This window comes from Megalobrama amblycephala, linkage group LG7 (genome assembly GCF_018812025.1).
Source record: "Megalobrama amblycephala isolate DHTTF-2021 linkage group LG7, ASM1881202v1, whole genome shotgun sequence".
In the NCBI taxonomy this organism is placed as follows: Eukaryota; Metazoa; Chordata; class Actinopteri; order Cypriniformes; family Xenocyprididae; genus Megalobrama; species Megalobrama amblycephala.
In genome coordinates, this window is record NC_063050.1 from 43,809,823 (window position 1) to 43,823,808 (window position 13,986).

The 13,986-nt window shown below is 49.0% G+C and overlaps 1 protein-coding gene across 1 annotated transcript in view; it reads right to left on the reverse strand.

The window, feature by feature from the left end:
- Window positions 1-6,579: 6,579 nt before the first annotated feature.
- chrnb3a (cholinergic receptor nicotinic beta 3 subunit a) overlaps window positions 6,580-13,986 on the reverse strand; it is a 35,025-nt gene continuing 27,618 nt past the window's right edge. Inside the window, exons 5-6 of the mRNA XM_048197642.1 lie at window positions 10,430-11,333; window positions 6,580-8,231 (exon numbers count right to left, since the gene is read on the reverse strand). Coding sequence (XP_048053599.1) covers window positions 8,100-8,231; window positions 10,430-11,333 — 1,036 coding nt within the window. The 3' untranslated portion in view covers window positions 6,580-8,099. The remainder of the gene's footprint in view (window positions 8,232-10,429; window positions 11,334-13,986) is intronic.

Sequence of the window (13,986 nt, forward strand, 5' to 3'; positions counted from 1 at the left end):
GTGTAAACTAAAACAAGCCAATGGAATTGGCGTGCGATATTTGCATAATGCGCACCGCCCCCGACAGATGTATATAAATAGGAAGCAGATGCAATCGCACTCTGTCTTTCGCTTCGGAGCCATTCAGTGGTGTCCTGTTTAAGAAGACTGTTTGTGTGAACTAAACTGCCTCGAAGAGGATTCACAGCAAGCCGTGTGTGCCGGTGTAACGGTGCTACAGCGAGGTCGCGAGCTCCCGAGGATCCGAGCTATAGCTCTCAACTGCTGTTTTCACAGCACACGCCTAGAGTGAAAGTGTGTGTGTTGCGATTTGGGCCGGTTCCTCGGTGTGTCCAGGGAGTGGTGTACCTGGCACATCGCGTCACTCCCTGTGTGCTTCGGCACGAGCGAGTTGACTGTTTTCCCCTTCTAAAAGAGCTTTACAGACGAACCCTGACAGTATGTCATTTCGTCTGTGCGTTAATGGGTGCGGTCGTTCCCTGGTCCCTGCTGATGGGCACAATCGTTGCATCTCGTGTTTGGGCATTCAGCACGCTGAAGCAGCTTTTGTGAATGGTTCATGTTCCCATTGCGGGAACATGACTATCGCGGTGCTGAGGTCGAGACTCTCCTTCCTGAAGTCTCAGGAAGCGGGGGCCCCCTCCCCTGTGCCCCGTTCGACCGTTTTTTCCGGCCCGGGCCGGAATGACGGTTCGGCGGTGTATAGGAAGGGTGACCTGAGGCTTACGGTCAGGGCTTCCCCGCCGAGCGGAAACGCTCCTCGGGCCCCTGCCGCCTCATCAGCACCGCAACCCATCGTGCCACCGTTGGTTTCCGCTGGGCCCTCTACGGACTGTCCAGCCGTTACCTTTGGTGTGCCGGCGGCGGATCGGATGTCGACTGCTGCATCGGAAGGTGAGCCTGAGTCCTCGGGGGAGGAAGATCCGGACGCGCTGCCGCCCGGGACGGTAGCGTGGCCCGAGTCGGATCCCGAGCTCACGGCTGTGCTCTCCCGGGCCGCCTTGTGCGTCGGGCTTGAGTGGAACCCTCCACCCTGTCCCGGCCCATCTCGGTTGGACGATTGGTACTTGGGGGGGGTCGCGCTGGTCAAATCCAGCGTCCCGCCCCAATGCCTTTCTTCCCGGAAGTACACGATGAGGTGACCAGGTCTTGGCAAGCTCCGTATGGGGCTCGTACAGGGCCTGGTCCCTCGTCCGCCTTCACCTCCCTGGACGGCGGGGAAGCCAGGGGGTACGCGAAGCTCCCGCCAGTCGAGCGGTCTGTTGCGATGCAGTTGTGTCCAACGGCCGCTGGCGGGCGCGGTGAGCCGCGTCTCCCGTCCCAGGCCTGTGAATTCTCAGCCGGTCTGACTGAGAAAGCTTACAGTGCCTGTGGGCAGGCTGCCTCTGCCCTGCACGCGATGGCCCTTTTGCAGGTCTATCAGGCAAAAGCGCTGTCGCAGATGCCCCAGGAAGGTCCTGACCAACAGCTGCTTGGGGAGCTGCGCGCTGCCACTGACCTTGCCCTCCGGGCAACGAGGGTGACAGCGCGTTCTGTTGGCCAGGCGATGTCTACTCTGGTAGTCCAGCAACGCCACCTCTGGCTGACCTTGGCAGACATGAGGGAGACCGACAAACATCGGTTCCTGGATTCCCCCGTGTCTCCGGTCGGCCTTTTCGGCGACGCGGTGGAGAGCTGTGCCCAACAGTTCTCCGCTGCACAGAAGCAGGCTGAGGCTATCAGACATGTCATGCCACGGCGGTCCGCTGCTGCCTCCACCCAGCCGCCCGTGGCTCAGCCTCAGCCCGCTCGTCGCCGAGGGCGCCCGCCTGCGTCTTCCTCCGCCCCTGCTAAGTCGGCAAAGCAGCAGCCTACACCAGCCAAACAGCAGGGTGCCGGTCGCGGACGTGGTGCCCAGCCAGGTGGCAAGCGGTCGGGGAAAACTCGGCCCTGAGACGGGCGACCTGGAGCGGAAGGTTCCTGCCCTTCGGGAGAGTATTCCATCTGCTCTCCCACCCCCGGAGGAGGGCCGGGGGGATTTTGTGGCGTCTGTCCATCTACCGCCACTGGCTCTCCGGAGTCCAGCGGTACCCACTTTGCCACAAAAAGAGCAGTTTCCTCAAACTCCAGGTCACAAGAGGGCGCGTTTGCCAGTGTGCCAGGCCCCGCCTCGCCACTCGCAACCCCCTCCCATTTCGCCAGTAGGCGACAGTGTGGTGGCGCAGACCGCGTCCCGTGCGCCGTCTCCCATTCGCACTGCTGCCTCGCAGAGTCCGACCTCACTCCGGGCCGCTCCCATGCCGTCCGAGTCGGGTCCCTCTCTGCCTTGCTGCCCCACCCCCGGTGCGTCTGTGGTGCCTTTGGTCCCGCTGGCTCGGAGTCTGGAGGCGTGGAGCACGCTTCCCAGCCCGTCCCGCTGGCTCATTCGCACTATCAGACTCGGCTATGCGATTCAGTTCGCCCGGCGTCCCCCGGTTTTCAGGGGTGTCCACTTCACTCAGGTGTCGTTGGACAGTGCACCTGTTCTCCGGGCGGAGATTGCTGTCCTCCTGGCGAAGGATGCAATCGAGCCGGTCCCTCCAGCCGATATGAAGTCGGGGTTCTACAGCCCCTACTTCATTGTACCAAAGAAGGGTGGTGGGCTACGGCTAATCCTGGATCTGCGCGTCCTGAACCGGTATCTTCACAAGATGCCGTTCAAGATGCTCACGCAGAAACGCATTTTCGAATGCGTCCGTCCCCGGGATTGGTTTGCAGCAATAGACCTGAAGGACGCGTACTTTCATGTCTCGATTCTGCCTCGACACAGACCCTTCCTCCGGTTTGCGTTCGAGGGTCGGGCATATCAGTACAAAGTCCTACCCTTCGGGCTGGCCCTGTCACCCCGCGTCTTTACGAAGGTTGCGGAGGCGGCCATTGTTCCCCTCAAGGAACAGGGCGTTCGTATTCTCAACTATCTCGACGACTGGCTGATCCTGGCCAGCTCGCGAGAGCAGTTGTGCGAACACAGGGACATGGTTTTAGCTCACCTCAGCCGGTTGGGTCTTCGGGTCAACTGGGACAAGAGCAAACTCGCCCCCGGGCAGAGGATCTCTTATCTCGGTCTCGAGCTAGACTCGGTTGCACGGACTGCGCGTCTCACCGAGGCGCGCGTCCAGTCGGTGTTGAACTGCCTGAGTTCGCTCAAGCGCAGGACAGCGGTTCCACTGAAAGATTTTCAGAGGCTCCTGGGGCATATGGCATCTGCAGCCGCGGTCACGCCGCTCGGATTGCTTCATATGAGACCGCTTCAACACTGGCTCCGCGGCCGGGTCCCGAGATGGGCGTGGCAGTGCGGCACGCTCCGTGTCCCCGTGACACCGAGCTGCCGTCGCACCCTTGTCCGGTGGTCGGACCCTTCGTTCCTGCGGGCCGGAGTACCCCTGGAACAAGTGTCCAGGCACGCTGTGGTCTCCACAGATGCCTCTGCCACGGGATGGGGGGCCACGTACAACGGGCATGCAGTGGCAGGTCTTTGGACGGGGCCTCAGCTGCATTGGCATATCAATTGCCTCGAGTTGCTAGCGGTACGTCTTGCGCTGGCCCGCTTCAAGAAGCTGTTGTCAGGCAAGCACGTTCTAGTCCGCTCAGACAGCACTGCGGCCGTTGCGTACATCAACCGTCAAGGTGGTCTACGCTCCCGTCGCATGTCGCAACTCGCCCGCCATCTCTTGTTGTGGAGTCAGAAGTATCTGAGGTCCCTTCGGGCCACTCATGTCCCAGGTGTGCTCAACCGTGCAGCCGACGAGCTGTCACGGCAGCCTCCACTTGCGGGCGAGTGGCGGCTCCACCCCCAGGCGGTCCAGCTGATTTGGCAGCGTTTCGGCGAGGCCCAGGTAGACCTGTTTGCCTCCCCGGAAACTGCCCACTGCCAGTGGTTTTATTCCCTGACCGGCGGCACGCTCGGCACGGATGCCCTGGCACACAGCTGGCCCCCGGGTCTGCGCAAATATGCGTTTCCCCCAGTGAGCCTTCTCGCACAACTCCTGTGCAAGGTCAGGGAGGACGGGGAGCAGGTTCTGTTAGTGGCTCCGTATTGGCCCACTCGGACCTGGTTCTCAGACCTCATTCTCCTCGCGACAGCCCCTCCCTGGCCGATTCCTCTGAGGAAGGAAGGGTTGGAGCGAAGGCTGTCTCCCTCCACCCTGAAGGTGTATGTTGCCGCTATCGCCGCACATCACCACGCAGTTGAGGGTAAGTCCCTGGGGAAACACGATCTGATCGTCAGATTCCTGAGGGGAGCGAGGAGATTAAATCCTCCTCGCCCTTCCTCCGTACCCTCTTGGGATTTGACCCTGGTTCTCACAGCTCTCCGGGGTCATCCCTTTGAGCCTTTGCAATCAGTCGACCTGAAACTATTGTCTCTTAAGACGGTTCTTCTGGTTGCATTGGCTTCCCTGAAGAGGGTAGGGGATCTGCATGCATTTTCGGTCGACGAAACGTGCCTAGAATTCGGGCCCGGTGATTCTCACGTCATCCTGAGACCCCGGCCTGGATACGTGCCCAAGGTTCCTACCACTCCCTTCAGAGATCAGGTAGTGAACCTGCAAGCGCTGCCCTCGGAGGAGGCAGACCCAGCCCTAGCTTTGCTCTGTCCCGTCCGCGCTCTGCGCGTTTACGTGGATAGAACGCGAAGCTTCAGGACCTCAGATCAGCTCTTCATCTGTTACGGAGGCCAGCAGAAGGGAAAGGCTGTCTCCAAGCAGAGGATGGCCCACTGGATAGTGGATGCCATCGCCTTGGCGTATGATTCCCAGGGCGTGCCTTGCCCGCTCGGGTTGAGAGCCCACTCCACCAGAGGGGTGGCCTCTTCCTGGGCGCTGGCTCATGGCGCCTCGCTGACAGATATTTGTAGAGCTGCGGGCTGGGCGACACCCAACACGTTCGCTAGGTTTTATAGCCTACGTGTAGAGCCGGTATCTTCACGTGTACTCGCATCCACTAGTCGGTAGACGTGTTGTACCCACTCTAAGTGTCGGCTTGCAATGCCATTCCCGCCACTGGCCGGATACGTGCATACTTCTCTCCAGTCGTGTTCCCCGCTTGGCGAACCCTGTCGAGCTCCTCCGCCTCCCCCTTCGGCTCGGACATTGCGGAGTGTCTGATGCCAGGCCTACATCCGTCGCTGACGCTGTCTGTTGGCTGGGGCCCATATGTCGTGACCCCTCTACGTGAGCGGTCCCATATGTGTATTTTCCACGGTTTAAAACTCCCTACGGGCCGAGTCCGTGTCTTTCCCTTAGCAGAGCCAGCTCTGCTGTCACCTGTCAGATGAGTCTCCCCCTAACCAGGTGGAGCCATCCCAGGGACTCCATATGCGTACTGCCCCCCGGGCCAGTCCATATGTGTATTCCCACGTAAACTCCTCCCCCATTGGGTAGGTAGTGGTCTCCGCAGCGTCCCTTCGGGTTCGCTCCCCAGTGTGTCTAGTTTACTTAGTGGGTAGTGGTTAGACAGCAGTAGACTCTCTCGGTGTAAGCTCGCCCCCTTCACCGCCAGCCGGTGCTATGGGCGGCTGAGCTTGCGCTGGGCACTGGAAGGGGTTTCGTAACTGTGGCGCTTTAGTTGGGATCCCAATTCGTCGGTCACTACTGACGTACGTCGAACGTGACCGACTGAAAGGGAACGTCTCGGTTACGTATGTAACCCTCGTTCCCTGAAGGAGGGAACGGAGACGTACGTCCCGTCGCCACAGTTTCTGTACCCTCGCTGTAGCGCGGACACCAGTTGTCTCCTCAGCGAAAAACAGAGTGCGATTGCATCTGCTTTCTATTTATATACACCTGTCGGGGGCGGTGCGCATTATGCAAATATCGCACGCCAATTCCATTGGCTTGTTTTAGTTTACACGAAGCTGATAGGGCTCTCTAAGCGATATCCCAATTCGTCGGTCACTACTGACGTACGTCTCCGTTCCCTCCTTCAGGGAACGAGGGTTACATACGTAACCGAGACGTTCAGTTACATACAGAATATGGCCACTCATCTCCCTCAGAAAACCTGGTTACAACCATAATGTAAAATTTTTACATGTTAGTACAGCCATGCTGTGTTCGCTGTACATAAAAGAAAGTATTTTTGTGGCACGAATTAGAATGATATTGATAAATAGTCAAAAATGAATTTTGATCAATGAATATTTTAAAAGAGAACAGCTTGTGATTTGCAAGAGCACATGGGGGACCTCAAAGAATGCACCTACAGCTCATGCTTTGAAAAGAAAGGGATGGCACAACAGCGTGAAATTCAATCTACCGTTTACACATTATCGGTTGCTATGTCAATGATTACTGAGCCCAGATGTGGCTTGAAAACATATCTGAGGAATTCACATGCTCTAGAAATGGAAATTTTTCATGCTCTGTGCTTCTCTTAGAGTCCAGACAATATCACTCCCAGGCGAGGTGCTTTGAGATTAAAGCCTGTCTATCAAGAAGGCAAACTACACTGTCAACAACACCTTGCAGCATTGTACATTTGAATAATTTCTCTTTGATGCAATACAAAAGCAGCTTAGACATTAAATACACACTCTTCATGAATACAAAAGACAACATGAAATGGTATTCATTCATTTTACTTCTGAAATCATATTTTGAAAGCCAATAATAAAAGTCGTCGAAGAGGCAGAGTGTGCACTGATAAATCATGTACAGTAAGATTTCATGTTGACTTTAATATATGTAACACCAGAATAATCTCTAGAAAGAAAAAAAAAAAAGATGCTTTGGAGAGGAACTGACATATTGCCAATATATCTACTCCTAAATAACACTTTTATCATAAATCATTAAAAAAACGTTTGGGGTTCTATTGAAAACATTATTTTTTTATTAATTTAAGGGATGCAAATAACACAGATTCATTCAAGTTTCCAATGCAAAATGCCAGGCTATTCTGAACCATAAAGAATTGTTTCTGATTTGCCACTATGGAGTAAAAGACATTAGAAAACAGGTCACTGACAAGATTATTTACACAAATTGATCTTGTACAATTAAATATTCAAACAACATACAACAACAATGACCAGAAATTAGGGAGGGTATCATAATCCAGTCCTTGCTAATAATGGTAACTAGTTATGATTGCATTTACAGTACTAAAAACTAGGAAAAAAAGATGATAGACTACAGTAAATATCATGGGGCCCACTTCAGATTAAGTGTCTTTAACTACTATGTATTAACATTTAAATTTATAATTTGGTACAATGCCGTTATTGTGTACATATGTTTTTATATTTAACAGCTGTAATTAATTTCTTTAATTACATTTAGAATTACATTGTTGGCCCTTTCCTTACACCTACTCTTAAACCTAACCATACCATGAAACCTGTCCCTAACCTTGACCGTATCCATCTCAATAGAAGCAAAAGTGTTTTGCATTACAACATGAACATAATGAGTACATGGTACCAAATATCTATCTGTATTATTATTATTATTATTATTATTGATGTAAGTATAGTAGCCAAAGACACCTAATACAAAATGTGACCTGTAAGATTAATATAGGTTTATTAAGCCTGGATGGTGATCATTTCTGATTTAAACTTCATTCAGATTGCATTTTTATTCCAAAAGTGGTGAATTAAATTAAAAAGCAGAGTGAATAGGTTTTTTACCTGTAAAATATTACTTACATGGACAGTTGAAACATTAAACCCGTAAAAATATTTTATAAATTATTTTTATAAATTATTTTAAATATAAATAAATCTGAAATGAAAAATGAAAAGTCACATTAAAGTCAAATAATTGAAGATCTTTAAAACCATGATCCCCTCAGAGAGATTACACAGATCCAAACTCCTCTAACTGTATAAGCTGCCTTTTAGTTATGTGTTAAATGGGCAGATTCCTAAACTTCATTTGCTATTTTTAGTCAAACTATTGAACACAGCATCTAGGAGGGAGAGAGAGAAGCTGAATTTGGAGCGGATTACAGATGTGGAAAAGGAAAATGACTTTTAGAGGGATTACTGTAATGTTGTGGGAACTACATCAATTCCAAAGGGGTCATAAGAATGTTGTTTTGGGTTAAGGAGATTTGGTAGGCTGAATTCTTATGGGTTTTTAAGGTGTGCTGAGGTACATCCGCAGAGCCGGGGTAAATATGAGGATGGTCCCAAGCACAGAAACTGTGAGAAAGGCCCATAGGAAGATCCGGTCCAACACCTGAGCCACAAATTTCCAGTCCTGAACGACCTGGGATACAAACAGACCAAAATACACTAAATACACAGCAGGAAGCAAGTACATAATATCAATAACTTGCTAAATATCAAAGCATGTTTCACAGACTTTACAAAACCTCTAACTCAAAATTGTCTTCTTAAGGCAGACAGTTAGCATTATGGTGTTCACACAGGACATAATCTTGCCTCAATTTGGCCTATTTTAAAATTTTAAAAATGTTTGTGTAAGATAATACATTTATAAAACCAATACCACTGGACATTTCACAGGCGGCAGCAGCCAATGAGCTTCCAGAATTTGAAGAGACACACCCTAAAACTGCCATGTACAGAGAAATGTTTGGAAAGAGGTCATCATTAAATATATATGTGTGTGTGTGTGTATATATATATATACTTCTCCCAATACTGATTATATGAATTAATGTAGTTAAATTTAATGTAATGTTGATAAAGTCTACCTTCAGAAAGCAAAATTCAGTAGTTTATTCACTGCTCCCACTTGTGAACTGTCAGTTAAATATTTGAAGGCCAAGAGAAAAATTGTGAAAACTATGTTTTGCCTATTATTGATTATGCCGATATATTGTATTTGACAGTACTGTATTTTGAGAGTACAGTCAAAAAATCTTGTTGTCAGTTTGTATGTTCTGCTACCTTGTACAGGTCTTTCTTGTAAAAGAAATTTTGGATCTCAAAAATTTGATCTTGACAATATATAGGTGCTGGTCATAGAATTAGAATATCATCAAAAAGTTGATTTCACTAATTCCATTCAAAAAGTGAAACTTGTATATTATATTCATTCATTACACACAGACTGATATATTTCAAATGTTTATTTCTTTTAATTTTGATCATTATAACTGACAACTAAGGAAAATCCCAAATTCAGTATCTCAGAAAATTAGAATATTGTGAAAAGGTTCAATATTGAAGACACCTGGTGCCACACTCTAATCAGCTAATTAACTCAAAACACCTGCAAAGGCCTTTAAATGGTCTCTCAGTCTAGTTCTGTAGGCTACACAATCATGGGGAAGACTGCTAACTTGACAGTTGTCCAAAAGACAACCATTGACACCTTGCACAAGGAGGGCAAGACACAAAAGGTCATTGCAAAAGAGGCTGGCTGTTCACAGAGCTCTGTGTCCAAGCACATTAATAGAGAGGCGAAGGGAAGGAAAAGATGTGGTAGAAAAAAAGTGTACAAGCAATAGGGATAACCACACCCTGGAGAGGATTGTGAAACAAAACCCATTCAAAAATGTGGGGGAGATTCACAAAGAGTGGACTGCAGCTGGAGTCAGTGCTTCAAGAACCACTACACACAGACATATGCAAGACATGGGTTTCAGCTGTCGCATTCCTTGTGTCAAGCCACTCTTGAACAACAGACAGCGTCAGAAGCGTCTCGCCTGGGCTAAAGACAAAAAGGACTGGACTGCTGCTGAGTGGTCCAAAGTTATGTTCTCTGATGAAAGTAAATTTTGCATTTCCTTTGGAAATCAGGGTCCCAGAGTCTGGAGGAAGAGAGGAGAGGCACACAATCCACGTTGCTTGAGGTCCAGTGTAAAGTTTCCACAGTCAGTGATGGTTTGGGGTGCCATGTCATCTGCTGGTGTTGGTCCACTGTGTTTTCTGAGGTCCAAGGTCAACGCAGCCGTATACCAGGAAGTTTTAGAGCACTTCATGCTTCCTGCTGCTGACCAACTTTATGGAGATGCAGATTTCATTTTCCAACAGGACTTGGCACCTGCACACAGTGCCAAAGCTACCAGTACCTGGTTTAAGGACCATGCTATCCCTGTTCTTAATTGGCCAGCAAACTCGCCTGACCTTAACCCCACATATGTTTAAATCTAACATTTAAAATATATCAGTCTGTTTGTAATGAATGAATATAATATAGAAGTTTCACTTTTTGAATGGAATTAGTGAAATATATCAACTTTTTGATGATATTCTAATTATATGACCAGCACCTGTGTGTGTGTGTGTGTGTGTATATATATATATATATATATATATATATATATATATATGTCAATTTTAAAGCAATTCATTTACATTTTTGTTTAATAATTAATAATTTGAAAATTGATTGCTTCATTTTTTATACTCCTAGTCTTCCATAGAGTGTGTACTATATGAACAAATCATTCTGAAAGTTAATGCTGTAAAAAAGAAAGAAAAAGAAAAAAACACCTCTCTGATGAAGTGTTCCTTCTTGATGTGTCTGGAAATGTAGTGCACTGAGTGAGTGGCTTTCTCCAACAGGGCAATCCAGGCCTGGTTCTCATCTTCCTTTAACCCCCCTCGTCCAACTCCGGCACTCTTCTGTTGCCCTTTTTTCATCCCTCGTTTTAGCTCTGGGCTTCGCAGCTCGATGTCTGGGTACTGATAGCGATCAGTGTGCCCCCTCATGCAGAGCAGTCTGGGTAATCTCTGGAGGAAAAGACTCTTAACCCACGGTGCCATGGGATGGTATGTGGCAGAAGATCGGTGATGGACATTGATGACAAAGACAGTTACAATGATTGAGAATGTGACGAAGATCATGATAAAAAGCAGATACTCTCCTATCAGAGGAATGACTTTAGAGGAAGATGGGATGATCTCTTCAATGACAAGAAGAAACACAGTGAGAGACACAAGAACGGAGGTGGAGAGGGAAAGCTTTTCTCCTTCATCCGAGGGAAGGTAGAAGACCAGCACGGTGAGAAATGACAGACCGAGACATGGGATGATGAGAAAGAGAGTGTAAAAGAGAGGGAGACGCTTCATTATGAATGAATATGTGACATAGGGATAGGAGTAAATGCCATCACGCCGACTGCCCCTTTGCCCCGTGGCATTCAGTATTTCCCATTCGCCATTGTCAAAGAAGTCTTTACGGTCTACGTATGCATCTAGCAGGGTCAGGTCCACCATAGTGCCATCGTATGTCCATGATCCAAACTTCATTGAGCAGTTCTGCCTGTCGAAGGGGAAAAAGGTGACATCCATGGTACAGGAGGATTTATAGCTGGCAGGAGGAGTCCACATGATGGTACCATTAAACCTTACAATGGCTTTGGTCATTAGAGACCCTTCAAACCGGCCATCAGCACTAAGAGAGATGGAGAGAGACAGACATGATATTAGCAACTATATTTCAAATTTCTTGTTGAAAATGTGAGTGGTGATCGCCCACCACTATTGACAGGACATTGCAGTAACACTTTATAATATCTATATATTAATAAAGTACTTCCAATAATTTGCAAACTATAGTTAATTAATAGTTTATATAGCTTCTAAATTTATATATATATAAATATATATAGGCTATATAAAAACTAGAAACTGAACTAAACAGAACATACACGTAACATTAGCCCCCCCTCCAGAAGGCACGACCTCGAGCCTGGACAGACGAAAAAAAAAAGAAATAAGAGGCATTTTCATGCCTTGACCTAATCTAAAGTAAGAACTACAGTCAAACCAAAAATTATTCAGACATTTTTGAGATTTTTTATATATTTTTACTAGTGGGTGCAGGACACTATAGTTCATTTATGGGAGCCCAATCACCTTCAGGTAGTAAGAAAACTGGCCAATGAACATTGGCAAGTGGGATTTGCATGGCAAGCCTATATAAGCTTGCCAGAAACTCACTCATTCAGATTTTGCTTCGGAGCCGAGGGGTTGTCTCTATATCACTTTTGTGGACAGACTATCTGCCTTTGTTTGAAAGGATACTTTCTACAGTTGGAGATAAGGCGCACTCAGCTGTGTTTTCGCCCCACGTTTGCAGTTTGCACAGATAAGTGCAGCAATCTCACCCCTGGGCGCTTCAACATAAAAGAGCAGTTTCCCTAAAAAAGCAAAGCACGGGTGACGTTACGTCATTTTCAAGATGGCATTTCACCCGTGTGTTTCTGGATGTGGTCACATGCTGGCCCCGTCTGAGCCATGATCACTACCTCACGTGTCTGGGCCATCAACACGGTGAGGCAGCATTCATTGATGGTTCATGTTCTCACTGTGGGAACATGATCATCGCGATGTTAAGATTGAGACTTCATTACCTTGAAAAAGATGGAGTATCCTTCACTATTACCCGTTATGGTCTCTCTGCACCGCAGAGAACCACTTTGGTTAATACGCAGGGTGATCTGAGGGTTATAGTGGGAGCTCTCCCGCCAGGCCAGTCCCAAAGGTCCTTCCACTCCTCACATACATCGCGGGCTGTGGAGCTTCCCGTTGGGGACCCAGCATCTCATTTGGAGCCCCTGCGGAGGACCAGATGTTGATTGCTGCATCAGAGGGTGGGCTTGAGTCCTCAGGGGATGAAGACTCAGCAGTACTGCCCCCCTTCTGGGAAAGTAGTGCAGATTGAGTCAGACCCAGTGTTGACAGCCATGCTTTCCCGGGCCGCTGCAAGCATCAGGCTTGAGTGGAACCCTCCACCCTGCTCTGAATGCTCGAGGTTGGCGCAGGCCATGCTGCACAGCATCGTCCAGCCCCGATACCTTTCTTCCCTGAGGTGCATGAGGAGGTCACAAAGTTGTGGAAGACACCTTTTACAGCCCGGAGCCACTCTAAGCGGTCGGCGATATTGGTCCGGACAGACAACACTGCGATGGTGGCATACTGTGGCGTACATCATAAGCGGTCAGCGAAGCAACATCCCTGAGACGGGCGACCCCGGAGATGGAGGGAGCTGCTCTTATCCATGTGGTGGTGAACGCACCACTCTTTCCCCCAGAGGAGGCACCAAGACTCCTTTGTTGAAAGAGTTTGTTTTTGTTTTGCCGCTGACTCAACAGCCAGTGGTACCCACAATTTTAATAAAAGAGCAGATTTCTCAATATGAAATGGGCACGCAGCCTCGGGCTCCTTGACAGGACCTCGACTGCAGTGGAATATCAACTGCCTTGAATTGTTAGCAGCACTGCTGGCCCTGCACCAGTTTTGACCATTGCTGCAGAACAAGCTCATATTGGTCCGGACAGACAACACTGCGATGGTGGTATACTGTACATCATAAGTGGTCGGCGAAGCAGCATCCCTGAGACGGGCGACCCCGGAGATGGAGGGAGCTGCTCTTATCCATGTGGTGGTGAACGCACCACTCTTTCCCCCAGAGGAGGCACCAAGACTTCTTTGTTGAAAGAGTTTGTTTTTGTTTTGCCGCTGACTCAACAGCCAGTGGTACCCACAATTTTAATAAAAGAGCAGATTTCTCAATCTCTGGGTTACATGAGGCGTGGTTTGACAGTGGTGTGACGCAACATTCGCAACCCCCTCTTCCCCCGCCACAGCAAAGGAGTTTGTGGTTCGAGGATGTTGCGCCTCCAGCCAAACCTTTGATGCTTCGGTGGAGCCAGGTAAGAGTCTCATCACTCTCACTGCCTCTACTTTGGGACCCAGTGCTCCACCTCGCTGCCACTCATTGCTTATGTCTGTACTTCTGCTGATGTCACTTTCACGGTGTCTGTGGCCTGGCTGGCGCTTCCCATCCTGTCTCGTCGATCAGACTCGGTTATGCGATTCAGTTTGCCCGGCATCCCCCCAGGTTCAGCGGCGTCCTGTCTACCTCAGTGGCAAACAAAGATGCCCCTGCTCCACATATGGAGATTGCGGTCCTGCTGGCGAAGGACACAATAGAGCCGGTCCCTCCAGCCGAGATGAAGCCAGGGTTTTACAGCCTGTACTTCATCATACCCAGGAAAGGCAGTGGGTCACGGCTGATCTTGGATCTGCATGTTGTAAACCGG